This window comes from Pelmatolapia mariae, linkage group LG10_11 (genome assembly GCF_036321145.2).
Source record: "Pelmatolapia mariae isolate MD_Pm_ZW linkage group LG10_11, Pm_UMD_F_2, whole genome shotgun sequence".
Lineage (NCBI taxonomy): Eukaryota > Metazoa > Chordata > Actinopteri > Cichliformes > Cichlidae > Pelmatolapia > Pelmatolapia mariae.
Genome location: NC_086236.1, coordinates 55,765,629 through 55,787,317, shown reverse-complemented (window position 1 = coordinate 55,787,317; position 21,689 = coordinate 55,765,629). Strand labels below are relative to the sequence as shown.

The following is a 21,689-nucleotide window of genomic DNA, read 5'->3' as shown; positions in this document are numbered from 1 at the left end:
GCTTTATGGCTTCCTACTGACAAAGACATGACCTATGGCCTGCCCTGCCCCAGAGTAAGACACTTCAGCAAAGAGGCTATGCCAACAAGTTTCTCTGAGTTACAACAGTAGCTTTGTGATTGTAATAGATTAACCGAATGTGGAAAGACTGAGATCTGAGACATACAAACTGAACTTCACTAGGCAAGGACCACAATGTCAAAAACAACTAGACAGTGTTTAATGATAGAGAATGAAGGATAGAAGGTGAGCAACCACTTAGGCCTGAGACTGTAGTTTGGTGCTGGTATTAATGAGGATTGGCAGCAGCTGCCAGACCAGATAGATCCCCCTAATGTGGAAGGAGGAACGTGGGGTAGGGGTACCATCTGTTTTTATAAATGGATGGTTCATTAAAATGTGCTACTTTACTCTAAAAGAAACAGTCAAATTTAGAAGTTTTTTTATAATCAGTTTGGGGTTTTTGTTAGTAGTGTCTCTGAAGATAAGATAAGTCTTTATTGTCATTGCACAGTCCTACCTAGTACAACAGTACAACGAAATTGGAAACTGTCCCACGTCGGCATTACGCACAACACAACACACAACACAGTAACTTAACTTAATAAATAAAAAGAATGAGTGTATGTTTATTGCACATTATTACTATTATTGTTGTTATTGCCCCCCCCAAAAAAGTCAAGGGAGGTAGCCAATCAGGTAAGCTGTTAGCTTTGATTAGGGCTATTGCCCTGTTATAAAACTGAAACTGCCCATTTGAGATCACAAAGGGCTGCAGGGTGTTGCAAATTAAGAAACATGAGTTTGACAGCAGTGCAGTAAAAGAATGAAAGTGATTTTGCAGCTACAAGCTTTGTCCTTCTGTTGACATTTTTTTTCTCCTGTATGAAGCGGTTTCTCGTGATGTCATAACACGCATTGTCCAAGAGTTGTCGCTATCGGTGGCTAGGGAAAAATGTGTATTCCTTGACCAGGTGGCAAGTGGTTTCTTGGGGAGATGAAGAGAGATGTTCACAAAGAGACTGCTGCACCTTCAGTGTTACTTTCGACACTGGCAGATTGCTGCAGTGACCCATAGTTTGCGTTGCAATCCTGCAAACAGTGTCTAACTACTAGCCAAGTGCTTTTAAAACTTGAAAGTGTGGAAAAAAAATTACGTTTTGCCTTAGCGCCACAGCGAAACACTCTCATTTCCACTTTGTTTCACACTTTCTATAGTTTCACTAGGGTTCTGCAATTAATTGGCGAGTATTTGCAGACAAGTCATCAAACTACAGGTGACTGTGGAAATCTGCCAGCCATCAAACCCAGAAAATATTTGGACATTGAATAGTTGTTGGCTGAAAAATCGAAACTCTCAGGCTTTTATAAACTGGCTAAATTGTAACTTCAACATAGTGGCATGATTGCGTCACAATTATTCCACGATCATTAAAAACGCAAACTTATTTTGAATCAATGAATGAATATGTATGATGGAGCAATCAACTAAAATTAAAATGCATTGAAATTCTAAATGGGAAGGAGTGCTCTGAAACAGTTAATGATAATAATCATTATCATCATCATTTGGGTTGCTTACCACGCCCTATTCAAAGCAGTTAGGGATGACGATTACTTAGTACAGTCTCTTGAATTGTGTAATCCATCACTGTAAGCACTAATTCAGCACTATTTTTGCAGAACCTACAATAGCGTGATAATGCATCGCAGGCTCTTCTCCTCTGATTTGCATGTAAATGAAAATACCAGGCAATGACAAAGAGAAAAAAATGTGTCAACGTGATGTTCAAGGTGATGGATTAGAAAACTCGATACATTTCAGGTATCTGCTTATTAATTATCATATTATTTAAAAATGAAAAGATCTATGACACCCCACCCCCCAAACAACAACAGCTACATTTGCAAATTGTTACTTACTTTAATGTAAATATAAAATATTTAATAAAAAAAATAAAACAGTGGTGTTGTCCTTTAAGATCGTCTGCTTTGGCAGCCGTTAAAAGGCGGGCCTTCTTTTATAGGGAGAGCGGTGAATAAGCTGCAGTGGCTCGTGGGTCAAGTTAAATATCAGGTCGCTGAGAGTGAGTCATGGTTTGGTGACAGATTTCATAATGCTTTCCTTCACTGTATCCTTGTAACAGAGATTTAGCTGTTTGGAGATTGTTGTTTGAAGGTGCGTTCAACATTCTTCATGTGCCCCTCGTGCTTGCCCCTCGGGTCTTCGCCCTATCATGTCGGTATTTTCCTTTTTTTTTCTCCCATACTATACCAACACTTTGTCCCTGAAGTTTTAGGTCATGTTATTTTCTTCTGCTTTCAACTTCAGGATCCCCCCATAAGTATAAAGTATGCAAACGTGATTTTATACTGTGGATATTTGGGAGAGATGGAGGGGAGACAAGAGTTTAAGAGATGCTTTTAAAATGACAAAGATTATTCCGCCACTGCAATAAAAGACACATGAAAGATAGATATGTGGTGTGTGTGTGTGTGTGTGTGTGTGTGTGTGTGTGTGTGTGTGTGTGTGTGTGTGTGTGTGTGTGTGTGTGTGTGTGTGTGTGTGTAAGAGAGAGAGAGAGAGCGAGAGAGACAGAGAGAAAGGGGAATCAATCGTTAAGTCATCACACTACTCTATCAGGCAGTTGATGAGAGAATAGAAGCCCCCTCCTATCTCCGCCTTTCCACAGCAACCCTCTGCTTTCCATACAGGAGTGGTGGATAATTAAAAGATAGACCGATTGCACAGAAGAGCAAGAGGGCCGCTGAGACCTCATCTCTGTTCTCCCTGCTCTGACATAATTAAAATAGTAACTTCATGAAATCCTGCACAGGATTCTTCCTGCCACACTTACTCCATCAACACAAATCATTTCTCCGATTTAATAACTCCGCTTAACAACACAGAAAAGATGATCTGTGAAAGAAACACAGTATTTTATGGACACAGTCATGGCAGCCATTTAATTGCTTTGGGCAGGTAATTGAGAGATTCACTGTCTTGCCGTGGTCTCAATTTAATCAATGCATAATTCTTAAGAGAACCGTTCCTTGAGTTATGCATTGTACTGCTGTAATTATGACAACCACAAATTGTGTTTTTGTCACTATTCGTGTTTGCATGTTACCTCAGAAGACTGATTCTTTTGAAGTATAACTGATCACAGGTTGAAATAAAACTGCATATGTAATGTTTCTTTTAGGTATAAAATGAACTGGGTTGCTGCAGGGTTACTACAGCAGCTCTTTTTGCAGGGAGTTTTTCTTTTCCTGTTTTTTTTTTTTTTTCCGAGGATGTAGGTTATTTTACAGTGTGAGATAATCTGTTTTTTTTTTCTAGGTATGACAACAGCAAACTCACTGGGGGTGTTTTTAACATCGTTTTGAGGAAAAATCTTGAAAGATTTGACTATTTTGTGGGTTTTTTGGAGGGTGAATGAGTAGCCACAGACTAAGTTCCCTGGTGCTATTTTTTTCTTTCTTCCTCTAAGTCCCTGGACCATTCTTGGTCACCTAGGGTGGCTCTTTTCAGCCTCTTAGATAGACAGATCAATTTTGTCTGACACTCAGTTCACTTCATGTTTTTTTGAGTATCTTCCTAGATTCTTTTCCCCTCCCTGTCATACCACTACCATTCCCAGTTTACCTCATTGTAATCCCTCGATGTCTCCCTGACTCTCATTTGCTCTCTCTGCTTATTTTCCACTCTTTTTCTCAGTCTTTGGATGTACTTCCTCTTCTAGCCTTGAGGTGTGTGTGTGTGTGTGAGAGAGGGAGAGAGAGAAAGAGAGAGAGCCCTACAAGAGCTTTTCTAAATCCCAGGTAAGAGCAGAGCTTTTCTGTGGGAGAATTTCATTTCAGCGCCTCTCATCTTGCACAGAGAGCATGAGGATAGGAGTCTCGCCAGTTATGAATCCAATAACCATTATCTGTGTGTGTACCCATGTACGTTTGTGTGTGTGTGTGTGGGGGGGGGCTGTGGCCTGTTTACAGGATCGGAGGTTATTCCCATAAACTCAAACTGAAGGTCAAGAAGTAAACGGAAGAGAGAGAAAGACAGAGAATAACAGTGGCTATGTATGAGCTGCTTTTGAACTCAAGTGTATGAATGAGAAGATCGATGACTGAGCATGTGAGGGGTGAGATTAAGGAGGCATTATGACACAAGGCCATTGACAAATAAGCAAGCTTGATCTTACACTTATACACATACACACAAATGCACGCTGCAGCTGAGTGGAAACGAGTGTATTGAGTTAGAGAGATGGGGTCAGCTCTAAATCATTACAGGTCACCGTGGCAGGGTTGCTACCAGATTAGATTAAAGTCCAGCTGATAGACCCAGCCATGCACATTAAAGCCCACGCACAAACATACACACACACACACGCTTGTGCATAGAGTAAACACAGAAGTGGAAACCCTAGCACATTAATCACTGTAAGCCTGGATGTAATGTGCTGTGATGGAGCTTTGGTTTCTTGTACAGAAAGTGAGGCAGCTTCCTGACCCCTGATCAGTAAACAGCCGTACAACAGATAAAAGCAGCATCTGTCCCAGTGGAGCAGACTGTTGGGAAACCAGCCTATTAGGAAGTTGAAGAGACTGATTAGATTAAAGCAGGCTGAGTCGGGTCACTGTACTGGTCCTCTGGCTCCAAAAGCTCTCACCACTGGGATGACACACTCCAGAGCTAAGATACACAGATACAAGCTTGCGCTTAATTCTCTGAGAAATACAATTCTTTTGTTGAGATTAAAAGGTGTTTGTGTGTGCATCTGGATGGAAGAAAGGACAAAATGAATAGAGGAGCAGCTGCTGTTTATCTGCATGGCATCTCTGCTTTCAAGCACAAGCTCAAGAACAACACTATAAAGCTCCCTTGGTGGGCTATATGTTACTGCAACATACTGCTCTCTGCACCAGCTGCACTTCTCTGTTTTGAAAGAACAACAGAAAGAAAGATGGAAACTGTTTCTCTTGTTCCTTCTGTACTCCCTTTCTTCCCTTATAGCCCCTTTCTATCCCTTTCTACTGCAGCAAAACGCGAATCTTTCTCTCTTAGGTGGTGGATGTCTGACCTTCAGTGATGAATTCGCCATTTGCTGCCAAGTGGATCTTTAAGTGTGTCCGTGATTCACATGACCTCACTTCCTCTGACCCTACTAGGCATTCTTTGGCGTGGCTTGCAGCCAAGCGCAGAGGGGCACCAAGCCAGGCCCGATAAGGGCTTCTCCAAATCAGCTTGGACCGCTATGATAGCTATCCTCCTTACTCACTCCACTCTGTTCTAACCCCCCTTTTCTCCTCTCCACCTACACAATTACTGATGTGGGGTGGCGCAGCCTCTGCGCTCCCTAACATCGCATTTAATCTTAACTGTCATTGCTTTGAAGTACAATAACTGTAGATGGGAGGACTCTTGAGTGTGCTCCCCTGTTTGACTAAAATTGGCCGTGTGTGCTTCCTCCGTGTGTTTCACACTGTCCTCTGGGACGAAGCAAAGACCCATCAACAGACCTTATGTATTATTTACACAGTACCACTGATATTCCAATAAATAACCTAAGTGCCATTCTAAACAACTCTCTACTGTCGCAAACAAAAGAAGCATATTCATGTGCTTTCAGGCAGCCAGACACAGCAGCATCTTTTGATGTAGTGAATAGCATTTTGAATAGGGCTCCACGATGCCGAACAAGTATGGGGTTGATCGATGCAGTAAAAGTTCATGGCACACATGCAGTGACTTGCAAACACAAATAACAAAAGGAGAGAAATTTACAAAACGGGCCGGGAAGCCAATGGATGTGTGTCCAAGCAGACACACACTCAGGACAGATAATGACCCATTCTGGATTTGGTTTTGTGTATGTCTGTATCAGTGCTAACTCTAAGGCCATTACTTTCATCTGCAGGAGAATATATGCTAATTAGCTTCCAGGGAGTAAGCCAGGGGAGGTGAGAGGGCTGTAGAGGGGGAGTAGGGGGCAAAAGAGGAAAGTGGAGGTGCTGGGAGGATTTTGTGAGATATGTGAAATGAATTTCTGTTGAAGTGCATTAAAACTACATCTTCAAACTTTTACCCACCGGAACATGGCAGAAGGAGCTTGAGCGAACGTATGCAAATACAGATGCAAACGCGCAGTGAGAAACTAAATGAAAAATATGCACAAATAAACGTACACACTTTCTACAAATATGTATGAGTGAGAGTTGTGGTCTCATTAATAGCGTTGGAACAGCAGCACACCTTAATGATGCCTATCTTTCTTAGTGCATCTGCCTCTGACATGATTTCACATCGACTGCGGGGCCAGCAGGGTTCAAGTCAGGACAGAACACTACTCATACTCTGACCATATATCACACATATCATCAGAACACTTTACCAGAGAGTGACTAATTGACCACCACCCATGATATCAGGTCCACATCTAAGTCAGGTTGTCAGCTCAGCCAAACCAAAGTCTGGCCCTTGTCCCATATTTTACCCTCCCCTCCCCTCCTTTTTTCGGGGTTCTGTCTCAGTGGGCGCTTTTGAAGAGATTTGACTAGCTTCTTATTTCCTATTCCCTCTCGCTTAAGCATGAGTCTACACCTACTTTGCTCAAGCATGAAACCATACCTAAATATAAATCATTCCCCTTTCTTTTTCTGTCATTCTGATAGGCCTTCCACAGGCCTTCAAATTTCTTCTCTTTATTTTCTCCACCACTCCAATTCCCTTTTTCTGTCTCTCATATTCTCCTTTTCTTGCTCTCCACCTTACACAAACACAAGTCTAATAAATTGTGGCAGTGGTAATTACATAGAACCCACCGGTAAATTTCACTTCCATTTACATTTAGATTAAAGAATATTTCATTCCCATCAATCTGCAGTGAAAGACCAATGTGTGCATGACTTTGCCCATATGCAGACGCAACTGTTCACGGCGTTTTATATTCTCACTGATGCAAACTCTTGGAAATCGACGTTGGGTGAGAGTACAAATGCTTGCACTCAAACTGTGCAAGTGCATAGTTTATGCACACACATTTAGGTACTGTAAGTGGCAACACACACGCTCATGCTCACAGATAATAATAAATACAGTCAGCGGTAAAGAAAAAATTCCCACACAGATAATTGTATACATATTTGTATCCTAATTTCATACTAATATATGTAAATTTGAATGCACTGTAGGGAAATTTGATTGATAATAGGGCAATATTGTATTATCTATAATTTACTATCCTGTGACAGCCTTAGAGACAACTTCAGCTTAATAATAGAGTTTAGAGTTTCTTTTTATCATTTAAGTAAGTAAGCAAGCAAGCAACAAAGATGCCAATTACACTAATAACAAATGATCGATGTGAATCAAATGTGACTGACATGTGAACTTAACCTTGACATCACCTCAACAGTCAATAAATGTGGTCGTGAATTTAGATTAGTGTTTTGGAAAAAGAAACAAGACAACTGTGAATTCAGAATACCAAGTTAACGGAGAAGAAGGTTTGGTTACTGCACGTGTGATGCTGAGCCATGGTGAGGCAGAATCATCTGTGGATCAGCATCAAGCTGAAGGGTGATGAGCAAAAGTTGCATCCAGAATGAAGGAGTTTTCATACTCAGTTTCTGTGAAACAGCAAACGTTCATGCAGTCCTTTAAAAAAGCTTTGTGCAACCTTAAAAGAAGATATTTTTGACAGTTTGCTGGTGTTGAATGTTCAGCTGTGTGTTGACACGGTCTCACAATCATCCCTGGTGCAAATTTACCTGTTTGCAACAATGTAGCTTAACAAACTACAACACCTCTGCAATAATGTCCTCTGGACAAATGAGAAAGTGGAGCTCTTTGACCAAAATGAAATCTTTGATGAAAACCAAACAGAGCACATCAGCACAAACAACTCTTACCTACTGTCGAGCACAATGGTGGAAGTTGATGATTTCTGCTTGTTTTGCAGCCATGAACTCTTTTGTATTCCAAACTATTCTAAAGTCAAATGTGCAAACGTCTGTCTGACAGCTAAAAATTGGTCCATATTACTTCAGTTTATTGCTGCTAAAGGTGGTTCTGAAAGTTATTAAATCATGAGGCATACTTATGTGGACTCTGTGAAAGTCTCGTTTTTCACAGGACTGTGAATGCAAAAAAAGCATCTGACAATCATACTGATCTTTCTACACAGGTGGCAGTGTTGACTTCTTTGACTTCTTCTTTCCTGCCCAATAAAGAGTCAAAGGTGCTTCGTACAAATGTGGCTTTTGGGGTTACTTCTAATGAAACTATAAAAGAAACTGGACCTTAGATTAATAGTTATACTGGGGACATTTTGGGCTCTTATTACTACTATTACTACTACTATTACCATTTTGATTCCTATGAAACCAAACATCACGGGCTTATATTTAACCATTTCCAAATTATTCAATTTAGAATAATAAAAGGAGAGCAAGTACTGAAACTCATCTCTGTCTGTAGCAAAGGAAATTGAGGCCCAGAGAGAGACAGCTCAAAGATATTTTTAAATATGGCCACTTTTTTGTTGTAAAGTTCAATGTGTTTCAGTCTTATTAATGAAATTCTTAAAAGTTTTGCTTCAAGAAAAGGCGCTTCTTCTTTTCTTTGTCCAGTCTTTGTTAATCCAAAGTATATTGATGGTCATATATTTGTGCCAGAGGATGGCCTGTCCCTGGATTTTGGAGGTTAGGTTATTATCTCCATAGTCTCCATGCTCACTTTTAAGGTGAATTGAAAGGGTCTTTGCTTGAGAGCGACAGCTGCACAAAAGCCTAGAAAAATTCAAAAAGTATTTAGGACATTATCACAGGTAATATTGCATCAGTACATCATTATTGAGATGCCCCTAACTCTATTTTGATTAGTACTGTTTCTTCCATATGAACATTTATATATTAATTTAAACTCTCTCCACAATTGCATGAAATGCCTACAGCTTCATTTAGTGGTCTGTCACAACTCTGCAATTTAGATCAGAAAGTATCGGTCTATTAAGAGCATGGAGAACATCTTCTATTAAGATGTCTTTGTGTTTATCTGAATTTCTTCTGGGTGCTGCAAGCGATTACCAACAACATACATTGCGGTCAGAGCGACTCACAGATGATGGTGTGTCTCAGATAATAGCTCAGGTATGCCGTGTTCATAAACTGAGTGCGGCATTGAAAAACAGCTTCGGCTTGCCTTGAACTGTGCAATATTTAGCTGTTAAAAGAAATCACCCTTAACCACCCTCTCTATGGAACTCTGGTCTTGTTTATACGAGTGGTACAGAAATGCTTCTGTCAGAATATTTATCTGCCTCCACACGTACACAAATTTTTTGCTCAGTATTTTCACACTGATGCCACGGTGGGTGTTTAGAGGAAACCCACTTCTGGTGTCCCACACACACAGACATACCACGGGCACACAGGCGCACACTTAACCAATACTGGATCATAATGCATTCAGAAGCAATCTCATCCGCTGTGCATAAAAGACAGCAATATGCGCCCAAAAGCTAACTGTAATATTTCAAAGGTTTATAAGGAGAGAAGAGAGCGAGGAGGGGAAAAAAGACCCAGAGGCAGCAACAGGGGGAAATAGATACCACCACGAATTTGCCTTCCCCCTCTGCTTCTCTCTCTCTCTCTGTTTCTGTCTCTCTCACTGTCTGCTACTTGCTCCAACTCCCCCACCCGCCTCCCTCCTCTCAGTATTACTGCATCATTTCCAACAGTAATGAGTGCACCAGGAGCAGGGAGAGAGCAAGGGAGAGGGGAGGTACTTCAGGGAATTAGAGTGTTTAAAATATACACATTGGCTTTCCTCTTGTGGGTGATCAGTGCAAATAGTCCCCCCCCCCCCTCATCCTTCCTGCACATATGCCCAGTATTACCAGCAGGTAGTGAATCAGTGCACAACACCTCTGCATACTGTGCACCGTCTGATCCCCAGCATTACTGTTAACATTATTAATAACCGCAAAGAAGCTTGTTTATCAGACACCATTTTTAAGGGTTTGTATCACTGTGTTGCACTACATTATTGTTTAGGTTACACTTATTACTGCTGCTTTGCTTTCACTGGCACTCCAAGACGTAGAAAATGCATTACTTAGCAGTGCTTAAGTGTGTAAGACATTAACTAAACCTTTTGCTAGAAGACAGCATGAAGGTAATTTCCTGTGTGAAATTGGTTTCTTTTTTCGCGTGTCAAGGAAAAAGTATTCCCAGGCGGTAAAGTGGTTTAAAAAAACAAAGAAAGGAAAACACTGGTGGAAGAAGTAATGAAATCCTTTACTTAAGTTAAAGTATAGATCTTTATTGAAAATATCTGATTACAAATAAAAGTCCCGCATGGAAAAAAAACACTACTCGAGTGAAAGAAAATAAGTGAAAGCAAAATGTAGTTAAAATATTAAAGCAAAAGAACTATTCTGGTGCCTGTGATTGGTACATTATTTTACTGAAATGACATCATTGGATTATTAATGGAGGAAGCATTAGTGTGTAAGCAGCCTGTTTCATTTCTAGCTGCTGGAGATAAAACTAGTTTGAACTGCTTTATAAACAGATTTATTTATTTATTTATTTATTTATTTATTTATTTATTTATTTATTTATTTGAATACCAGATAAATCTAAGAAGTTGGGAGGACTAATGGGAGAGGAGAACAGAGGCACAAAATCTGTTTTCATTTTATGGACTTTATGTCCAGTCCTTGATATTTTAATTAGATATCTGACCATTCGACCTTTTATTGAAACAAAACCATGCAAAAAGCTGAAAGGGCAAAACAAAACAGCATTTGGTGAACCAACTCACAGACATCTGAAATGTGGCTTGTAGCTACACACTGCTTTTTTGTACAATGTCAGAAGCCAAAAAGGTGGGAAACTGAGTTTAACCACGTGTTGTTTTGTATTTTAAAAAGTTATTATAGCATCTATTATGTAAAAATGTCTATAGGGACTAAAACAGACTAATAAAAGACATGCAGATTTCTCTTAGTAGAAGGAAGAAGTAGCATAAAAGAGTATAAAGGAAAAGCACAAGTACCTCAAAACTGTACTAGAGAAACATAATTGGGTAAATATACATTGTTACTTCCCAACTCTAGAAAGATCACACACTCTGGTTCATTCAGATTGGCATTAGACACATGTGAATGAACCAAGTGCCAATATCTGCTGGCATTTATGGTCATGTGAAAAAGAAAAATTTTCACATGACTGAGGAAAAAACGAAGGACATCCAAAGGAACTAAGGGGGTAAGTTGTGTCCAGGTGCTGATAACCATTAACTGATAATTAGCAAGTGTATCCACCTCTATAAAAGCAGAAGATTTGGCAGCTTGCTGGTCTGGACACAAGCTCACAATCATCCCAGGAGTGGATGTCTTAGCAGATTCATCCCAAGGTCAGACTGTGCAATGCTCAGAGAATCTTTAAAAAAATAATCCAAAAGCTACGTCTCTCTACAGGCTTCAGTTAGCTTGTTGAATGTTAAAGTTTGTGACAAGAAGACTGAACAAATATGGGTTGTTTGGAAGGGTTTCAAAAGGAAAGCATCTTCTCTCTAAAGAGAACATGGCAGCACAGCTTAGGTTTGCAAAGTTGCATCTGAAGGAAAACACAAGACTTCTGGAACAGTGTCCTGGACCCCTGACAGTTGGTATGAGGTGCTTGTGCTGATATGCTGTCAGTGTGATAAAAGGCCAGTTTAGGACTGATTAATGTCAAACTTAGATATGTTTGGTACCTAACCAGGAAGCATATAAATTTGGGGGGTGTTTTAGGTTTTTCCTTATCCAATGTTACAAACATCCACTAAGAAGGACACTTAAAAATAAAAGCCTCATATCACAAATATATTTTACTTTGTTTTTCTGTGCAATCACACAACTGAGTGGATTGGTAGATAGGTATACTGGACACGTTTTGCCATTCTGATTTTTTTCCTGTGCTGATTGCAGTATTGTTCTTGAACACCCAGCCACGTGCTGAAATGCATCGGTCAATTAAAAAACTTTTCTTTATATTTCAAGTGCTGATGGAACGAAAGGCTGGAAAAAAGAAAAGAATTAAACTGGCCCAGAATGGCCCAGTCAAAGTCCGGACCTCAACCTGATTGAAATGTGGTGGGACCTTAAGAGAGCTGTGCTTAAACAAATGCCCACAAACCTCAACTGAACTGGAGCAACATTGTTAAAAAAAAAAGAGCAGGCCAAAATACCTCACAGTGATGTGAGAAACTGATAAAATCATACATCATTAATGCTGCCGAAGGTGGCTCTACAAGCTGCTGAATCATGGGATGTATTTAGTTTTTCACAGGGCTGCACAGACTTCTGCAAAAACTTTATTTTTCACATGACTGTATGTGTTCCTGGCGCCCAGTCAGTTTTATTGTCATTAGGGGGTTGTGTTAGTATTATGAGCAGAGGCAGCTGCAGGAGAAAATTGCGACAGCAGCATGATGTTTGAATTTAGACTGCAGAGGAGTTAGGGAACAGGTATTCTCATAGGGTTATTTTGCAGCCACATACTTACATACATGTTCAAACACTTACTGTTGACCCCAGGATGTTCAGAAAATAAATTGTTCACAGGGTTAGCCTCACAGCAGGAAATGAGATTCATTTGAATGAGCAGAGGAAACACTGCTGCGATAAGGAACGCGCATGCAAACTTGAACACTGGTGGAAAAAATTCATGATTAGCCAACACTTCAGAAATGTTGCCTACATGAGCCTAAGTACATACTCCTTTAAAAAAGGAAAAAGCTTAGGCAGACACAGACATGATTTATATCATATAATGATTTTACTGTCACCATGAATCACCAAGTTTATAAGAACAGACGTGCGCAAGACTTTATACGAAGTATTACACAAACTGAAACACGATTTCTGATAGACGTCTTTCATAAAGAGATAGAAAAATGCAAATTTAATGATTGAAAACCTTGACATAACTTAGATGCGGTATGTGCAAGCAGCCTGTAAGTAAAATCTAAAACATCTTCCATGGTTAGTGCTTAATCTGGAGACCAGTATGTGCCTTAGAGAGAATCAATAAGGTTTAATTTAAGTTTTGCTTTGGAAAGATTTTTGAATAAAAGTTGTGCCATAAAGAAGTCCCAAGGTTAGGTCTGTATCACAGAATGTTTGGCCTCCCATTCCTTATTATGTTGATGCATGCATCAGATTAAAAACAGAGGTGGGCTGTTGTAACCAAAGATGAACCAAAATAGATTGTTTGCTTGTCTGCTGTTACTTAATAACACAAACAGACACCCACAGAAGCAAATCTCTGCATGTGATACAGGCTTGCACTGGGTGGGTAAATGTAATTACCGATCTATCAGCCAGCCATGCGGCAAGCACTCAATTGACCATTATGGAGTTCCAGAGGACCAAAGAGCAGCATCACACTCTCTCGGACTATAATGAACTTAAACCAAAACCCAAGTGCATCTGAGACCAGTTCATGTAATGATGCTCACACATGTTCGGGAGGGCTGAGAAGTGCTAGAAAACTGGCCTCTAGGACTAGAAAGAAACTTATTAATGAGGAAAATGAGTCGAGTGCAGAGCCGCAACAGTTTGACAAAGAGTAGGAGGCTGCTGCGGACATAATGTTTGCAAAAGCTCGAAGAGCACACGGATCAACCACAGTTGTGTGCTACAAATATGTGGAAGCCCAGATGTCTCACAAAGAGTAGATTTTGCTGCTGCTTTTAAACTGAAAGTGAAAACGGATTTTTTGTGTTGTTCGGATTTCGTCATTACATATTTGTCGTCCTTAAAGCTTTACTTAACCCTGCGTTAATAACAGCAGCAACGGCAACAATATAAAGACTGTCAAAAGTTACACGATGAGCATCTGAATCTGTCCGTTTTATCATTTATTGCAAAGTAGAAGTTTCTTAAACTTCGTCGTGGGTGTATATTACCATCCACCCACACAGAAAACACGAAAAGCGAGCAAAGTGGACTTCACTTTTTTAAAACGTGTCCTTTGGTGTCCTCTTTAGTGTTTACCTCTAAAATCCAGAGCTGTCTGCAGCGCTCAGGGTTGACGTTGAGCACAAAAGGCACCCTAATCCCAGGCTGAATATGCATGATGCGCCGCGCACTGCTGTGGGTGTTCGCCGTTTAATTTCAGCACCGCGTTAAGGAACAGCGCCATACGCCGCTGAGACACACCGTGAGCCTCAGCTGCTGCTTGTTCCAGAGCTGCTCTTTGACGGCAACCGGCGCAGTTTGACAGGCCGAGCCGGGGAAATACGCTTTTATCTGTAATCAAATCATCAGCCCCGAGATTGCAAGTGAGAGAGATTTCCTCTCCCCCACCAGACGATGCCAGGATCTTATAAAAGCATGACGCTTTAACTTTCGTGGCTTCAGTGTGTGTGTGTGGGGGGGGGGGTGGTGGAGGACATGAGAGGGAGAGATGGACGTAAACACGGGCTAAATCACATGCAAGGATATACAGTTCAAAATAGATTCTCCCCTTTCCTTGTTGATGCGCACAACAAGAATTGAAGAAAAGGGAAGAAAAGCTGGAAAAAAGAGAAAGTGCGGGGGGGCTTCAGTTCGCAGTTACTCAAGCACAGCATGCACTGAAGTGATCCCCGTCCATCCCAGACCCACGCGGACACGGACTGCATATTATAGTCTACAGCAGACAGAAATCCGGTCCGGTGCAGCCCCCTAGGAGAGAAAGCAGGCACACACGCACGCACATACAGATCGCGGGGGTGAGGAGGGGGGAGAGAGGAAGAGAGAGTGTGTGTGTTTCTGAGAAAGAATCTGAGCCACTTCCACCTGCCTGCGCTGGAGAACGATAATAACAACTAGCTCTGGATGGATTTATCGTCCCTCCCTCCAAGCACCGCGGAATTTCATTCACAAGACAGGTGATTGTAAACCACTCTGCCAATAAATATAGAGCAGAAGGGAGGGAGGGGGAGGTGTGTGTGGGGGGAGACAGAGAGGTCAGATGTTTTCCCTTTCTTTCCTCTTGGAGGTGCGTGAAGAGAAGGCGCACCTGCGAGAGTGTCTGCTGCTCTCTTCTTTACTGAGAACTCAAATTGGGGTGCCGCTGTTGCTGTTTGGCTGAGGCTGCCTGCACTTTACAGACTCGACCAGTGGACAGGGGGGAAAAAAAGACGGGGAAGAGAGAGCGAGAGGAGGGGTGAGCGAGAGAGGGGGTGTGTGTGAAACAGAGACTGGATGGATCCCTCTCTTCCTCTGGCACTCCACAGGCGCTCATTCATTTATTTAAGCCTGGCCGACGACAGCATGCCAAACGCAGACTCCAGCATCAGAGCTCAGTCAGTAGGCTCTAGCATCCTCATCTTTGAAACTGTCTCTCATTCTTTTCAGTCTTTTTGTCTCTTCTGCGTTCACGCATTTACACGCACGCGCGCATCTAAGAAGCAGGTACAGTCTTAATAAACAGCAATTCTCCTCTCTTGTCTTTTTCTCCCGCAGACAGAGACTTTCCAACAGAGGACAGCAGGAGTGAGACCCCCTCCTCTCCTCGCACCGCTCCGACAACGTTCCTACCTGCACAGCCTCCCAGCAGGACTTGACTTGGCGCCCATCGGACACCGCCGACACCCAGGACCAGCGTGGGGGAAAAAAAAACATTTATGGGCCCCAAACCTCGCGAGGCCCCCGGGATGGCGTGCAGCGCGTGCTACTACCTGGTTATCAGCTCCACACACCTGAGTAATGGACACTTCAGGCGCGTCAAGGGAGTCTTCAGAGGACCTCTGTGTCCATCCGCAAACAGTGACTCACCGGTAGGACAGCATACAGGCTCTGACAGATTTCTCTAGATGTGTGTGGGTTTGAGCAATCAAGTTTGAAAGAGTTCAAGTGAAGTCGGTTTTTTTCTCTCTATTTTAGGAGATATGGTATTTATAACGTATGTAAAGTTAAGTGATATCATAGGAAGTCCAAGTATAGGGAGGTAAATGTGTGTGTGTGTTTGTGTGTGTAAACTGTGGGAGATACAGAAACACTCAAGTGCCCAGCAGACCCAGGCGTGCTGTCATACGGTACTGAATAGGTGAATATTTTTGCACAGGATGATAATTTCCTGAGCCTTAAGGAGATTTTTTGATGGGGGGGAGAGAGAGAGAGACAGGAGATGTGAATATTTTAAGCTTAGGGAAAAAAATTGGTGTATCCAACCATGAAGCCATTGTCCCTCCTTGCCCCCTTCTCCCTCTCGTGGCTATGGGAATTAAACGAATCAAATTACATTAGTTCTTTGAGGAGGAAATGAGTTGCCCTGACGAAAATAGGCCTAATTACCTGGGGAGTATTTGTACGCGTTTGTTTTTTCTGTGTGTGTGCGTGTAAGAAAGAAAGAGAGAAAAACCTGTCTAGGCTTGTAGAGTATAGTTTCCTGACCTTTCCACGCTGCTCATGATTCCTTTGAGCCAAGAAACTGGCATTCAGTTGTAAACTGTCTTTCAGTGTATTTGAGGGTCTGTGCATGTTTGTGTGCACACCTGTATAGATAAAGGAATATGTGTAGTAGAAAGGGTATTAAAAAAAGAGTAAGAGAGCAATGAAAACAAGGCATAGAGAGAAGCAAAAGAAATGGCAGCAAATGTAAATATGTATGTGATATTTTAGACCGTGTGAATTAGGGTGGTCTCTGCATCTCCATATCTCTCGGCGTGTGTAGCCTACGTTTTGCGTTTTGTGTGTTGTACATCCAGGAGCTGCTCCAAGGGTCTCTGGTAATCACACATTATTCATGAGCTCTTAATGTGAGACGAGACAAACTGGCGGAGCTGATGACAAGTTTGATGAGAAAGGAGGAAAGGAGCAGCTGGTATGTGTGTATAAGTGCGTGAGTGTGTGTGTGTATGTGTGTGTTCATACTGAAGTCATTACCAGTCTGTCATGTTCGGCCCGCGTTCACTGTGTGATGGGAATGAGCGAACAGTGTTGAGCAGACACAGTCAGACTGGCAGAGATGGTGCAAGGAGTATTCTTGCAAACTTTTAAACACACGGAAATGATTTCTGTGCGTCTGCCACACAGTTTAGATTCAGCATGCGCAGCACATGTTTCCATTTCTACAAATTAGGGCTTCTTCTGTTATATTTGATCATTTCTCAGAACCCTTTTATCTTCTTGTAAGATCATTAAACACTCAGTCTTTATTGCTCCTGCAACAAGTTTAACCTCCTCCCAGAAATCAGTCTAAATTCTCAAAGGAACTCTTACTTGAATTCATTTGAAGCTTAATGACTATTTTAGGCATGTCTATATTTTTAGACTAATGAATGCATAGGCTCCCGGGCAGCCATTCTTTTCCAAATTCGGCATGTTATGAAGAATCGTTGAACTACTTGTCACTTGTTTGGGATAAGTAATCCGTTAGAGTGTAGCATGTCTTTTAAAGATTTGTCAACCTTTCATGACACACATAGCTAGGATGAGTTTACAGTTGTTTCCCACAGACCAAAATCCATTAGTATCCTCATCCTTAGCATTGAGAAAGTAAGTTTGAAGCTGTTTAATACCAGATTATACATTGGGTGCAATTGGCCTAAGTATAAAGGATATATTGTATCCAGATATATGTTGTGTAATATCAGAGTAATTTAGAGGTTTCTGGAACAGTTCTGGTGCAGTTTTACCTTTTTCCAAGTTGTATGGAGGCGAGGAAAAACTCTAAAGAGGTCAAAGCTCCTGCAGTGCTTACGTTGTATATAGAACAACTTTACTGCGTGACTGACGCATATCAGCTCCCAGGCTTCATTGGGGTCGTTATGATAAAGGTTTATAGCTGAGACGTATCAGATGGTGGCAAGGATGTGTTCAAAGTTCCTAACTAATCAGTTTTATATGAATTGATGGACACGTGGGCTATGCTGAGATTTCTGCTATATTATAAAGTAAGACTCAGAGTGAAAGTTAAAAGCAACATAATGTCTTTTACCTGCACCCAGGCACAGAGGCTCTGTCTGGGTGCCCAGTCACTCAGCAATAAAGACAAAGAGGTGCGCCTCTCTCCCCGAGCGACTACAGAACAATATTGGAAACAGATTTGTCACGAGGTGGTTAATAAGAAAAAAAGTGGAAGTAAAAAGTCATTAAAAAGTGCTTTGAAAGAGCGGCACTCAAGCTGAGATTGGATACATTTCCACATTTAAGAAACAGATATCACATCACAAAATTCTAAACCTGACACCTTCATAACAAATCAATAAGTAATAAACAACAACCCATTTGATTCTCTTTTCAATAAAATGCTAATAAGCTGTAGATTTATATGTGTATATACAACAAACCTAAGCCATTATGATATTGGAATTTTTCACCCTTTTGAAAATTCGCATTAAAATAAAAACACACAGGTGCGGTCCTGGCAAAGTGCTACTTGATTTATACCATATGATAAAAGCAGAAACAATATGAAAACAGCAAAACTGCCATCGTCATTTTATTATTCACACCTGTGATTTACCTGATGTGATATGGCATCATGGCTTCAGCATAAAAGCCCCATGATTATAAATAGTTGAACTGTTACAGTGAACCATCAAATCAGATCTGACACTGAAAATTAGGAATCTCTACAGGCCATATTTCAAATCTGTAACCCTTCAAATATCATCAAAAAGAAGAAATCCCATCAAAGAAAACCATTCAAGCAAAAAACATGAGCAGCAGCTGCTCTGAAGATTCCCTCTCACCCTTAGTATACTGTAGATTCAAGCGTTCCTGACAAAAAAAAGAAGAAAAAGAAAGAAAAAACATTGAATCCATAGCAGCTTACAGGCTTAACTGTAGCTGACCTCCATGTGAACAGACAGAGACAAGTAAAAATAGAAGTTAGAATTTTACTGAATACCTTTTGCAGACTACAAGCTCTGTTTTTCAGGTGTTATTCATGGTACGAAGGACATCATTTACCTCCAAGGCCATGTCCAAACTAATGAACATAAATCTACATGTGGAAAGTTCTGCAAAACGCTGGCCAAGCATGTTTAGAAGGTCAAAAAAAAAACCTCACTTTCAGATTTATCCATATTAGTTTAGACAAGGCTCGAGCCTGTCAGCATGATACAGAATCTGCGCTCGTGGTCAAGGAGTTCAAATGTGACTGCCTGCGTTAGGTGAAAGTTAGACCTTCAGTCAGGAACCAGTGAATTGAACACATCTCTTCAAGGTGGTTAAACTTGCTGAGCAGCATCTTTTGCCCCCGTCCATCCTGTTGTAGGGAATGCCACGCCAGGCAGAACAGCAGACGCTCTTTGATTTAGCTCAGATCAGTTGACTACAAAGGATTTTACAGCTGGGATTTGTCAGGAGTAACTTCTTGTGTCTTCACTTTGATAAGGCGGCATTAAGCAAACACTGGGTGCCAATCAATGGACACACTGCCCCCCCTTTTTTTTAACCACAAAAAAAAGAATCTTGTGTATGTTAAAATCCTTTTGTTTTGTTGCTTAGTTAGCATCCACACAGTGTAGCATGGGGGATCTAGATTAGGATTTTATTTATTACTACTTTATTGCTACCAATTAGTCACTGCGATAGGCCCCTTGGATGTTTCTAACTTTCGGATCCTGCATGTATATTAGTGCTTAATCATCACTGATGAGTCACTCCTAAATCTCTTGTTAACACCTCAAAGGTTTTTTGGTTTTTTTGGTTTCGGCGTCAACATTGAGGGAGGACAGCAGGAGCGAAAAGGTGTGTGCAAAGAGGACAAAGTCATGCATGATGCTTCTCTCAGTTCCAACGGATCCAAACTGTCTTTCTCTCGCTTTCCTTTACACACACACACATACACACACATTCACGGCTATAATATTCTACTAGAAGTGGGGGTGGACTGTGTGTATGTGTGCGTGTGTATGTGCATACTTACTGTTCATCCACTGAAGACCACTTTGATGTATATTTCACTGCCGTTGCAGGAAACAGATCACTGGCTATCCAGCACGGTGTCAAAGTGAGTGCCAATGCGGCAGTGTGTGTGTGTGTGTGTGTGTGTGTGTGTGTGTGTGTGTGTGTGTGTGTGTGTGTGTGTGTGTGTGTGTGTGTCTCCACATTTGCTCCCTCCTGTTTTCATTGATTCCACAGGGAGCTGAACAGTGTTTATGTAAATGAGGTGGCATTTAAACATATGCCCCGAACAATTACCTTGAAACAACTGTTTAGCTGCACAAAAACAGTGCTGTGTTCAGAGCGAGCCAAGTGGTTAGCTTTAAATATTAAGCCATAATAAGGGGACAGAGGTGAGATGAGCCAGCCGGTTGGCTATTTAGCTTGCTAGTTTTCTCGTGGACGCTAATGCATTGCACAAGAATCTAACCCAGGGGCCTTAAATGATGATCATAATAGTAAGTGATCCAGCCTCAGTGTTAAAAGGACTCAGAAGAGAGGATCAAGGTGGTAATTGCGGTTCAGCAAATGTCAGAAAGAAAAAGAGTTAAACGTTAGCTTGAGATGAAGAAATGTCTGTGAGAAAAGCTCAAGAGCAGCTGTTGACTTGCTGTATTGTCACAGCTCCGGAGTCAAGGCTCTCTTTGCTGCAGTCGCTCACACAAAGTCTAATGTTATTGCACACATACACGTGCGCACGCACCAAGTCAGCCATTAAGTGGCATTAGAGCCGTTTGAGAGTGAGCAGGTGAGTGCTGCTGAATGCGAAAGTTCTGTATGACTGGACCATTCCTGCTGACCACTGCAAAGTGCTCCCACTGATCACCGCTAATGTCCTCCATCACAGTTTACGCTCAACACTCTGGAGTGTGTGTGTGTGTGTGTGTGTGTGTGTGTGTGTGTGTGTGTGTGTGTGTGTGTGTGTGTGTGTGTGTGTGTGTGTGCAAGTGCGTGTTGGGGAGAAAGGTGGATAATTGGGACAGATGGGTGAGATAGGATGAAAAGAAGGAGGAGGGCGAGCAGGAGAAAGAGACAGTTGGCATCGATTTTAACACTCTCTCAAGCCTTTATTGACATTTCATTTAGCTAATGAATTCATTAGTGCTTCATAGCATAATAACCTCTACTTGATAACCAGGATGATTCCCCAGAGGAAAAGTGCTGCCTATACTCTGCTGCTTCACTATTTTCTGGCTCTTCCAGTTTGATTCTCAGCTTTCTTCATTTTTGTTATTAATCCACCTTAGCTTCTTTTTCTTCTACCTCGCAAGTTTCTTCCCTGTTTGTTTGGAATGCATTGTGTAGCTTGTAAATGAACCCAGCGTCTGAGGTGACATAACCTGTCAGTCTCTTAACAACAGCGCAGCGTGCCCTCAGGAATGGAGAAATGAAGGAGATGCAAGATGTTTGAGCATCCTCAGCCTTTACTTATCTATAGGTGCCTTTGTGCTTCTACTCCTGTGTGCGCGCTAGCTTTGTGGCGCTTGTTCATTGGAGATGGAGATGATCTTTATTTATTTTACTGACAAGTCTTTATTTGTGCATCTTTGACTTGCTACCTCCTGACAACGTCGGCGCGCACACAGATGTACACACACGCACACACAGCCTTGACTTGAATGAATTCAACGACCATTTGAACTTACACAAAAAAAAGTATTTTTCAATCACAAAACGTTTGATGATTCACCCCCGAGAGCTTGTATTTTTACACATTTACAACCTTCCATTTGGACTAAAAGTTCTACCTGA

The 21,689-nt window shown here is 41.5% G+C and overlaps 1 protein-coding gene across 2 annotated transcripts in view; it reads left to right on the top strand.

Annotated features, from left to right (window-relative positions):
• The first annotated feature begins 14,847 nt into the window (after positions 1 to 14,847).
• The window catches only part of LOC134635616 (G patch domain-containing protein 8), a 35,666-nt gene continuing 28,824 nt past the window's right edge, over positions 14,848 to 21,689 (top strand). Inside the window, exons 1-2 of one of the 2 annotated variants that reach the window (XM_063485014.1) lie at positions 14,848 to 14,929; positions 15,507 to 15,820. In XM_063485014.1, the coding sequence (XP_063341084.1) occupies positions 15,668 to 15,820 (153 nt within the window). In that variant the 5' untranslated portion in view covers positions 14,848 to 14,929; positions 15,507 to 15,667. Of the gene's footprint in view, positions 14,930 to 15,253; positions 15,347 to 15,506; positions 15,821 to 21,689 lie in introns of those variants that run through there. The other variant, XM_063485015.1, reaches the window with a different exon arrangement.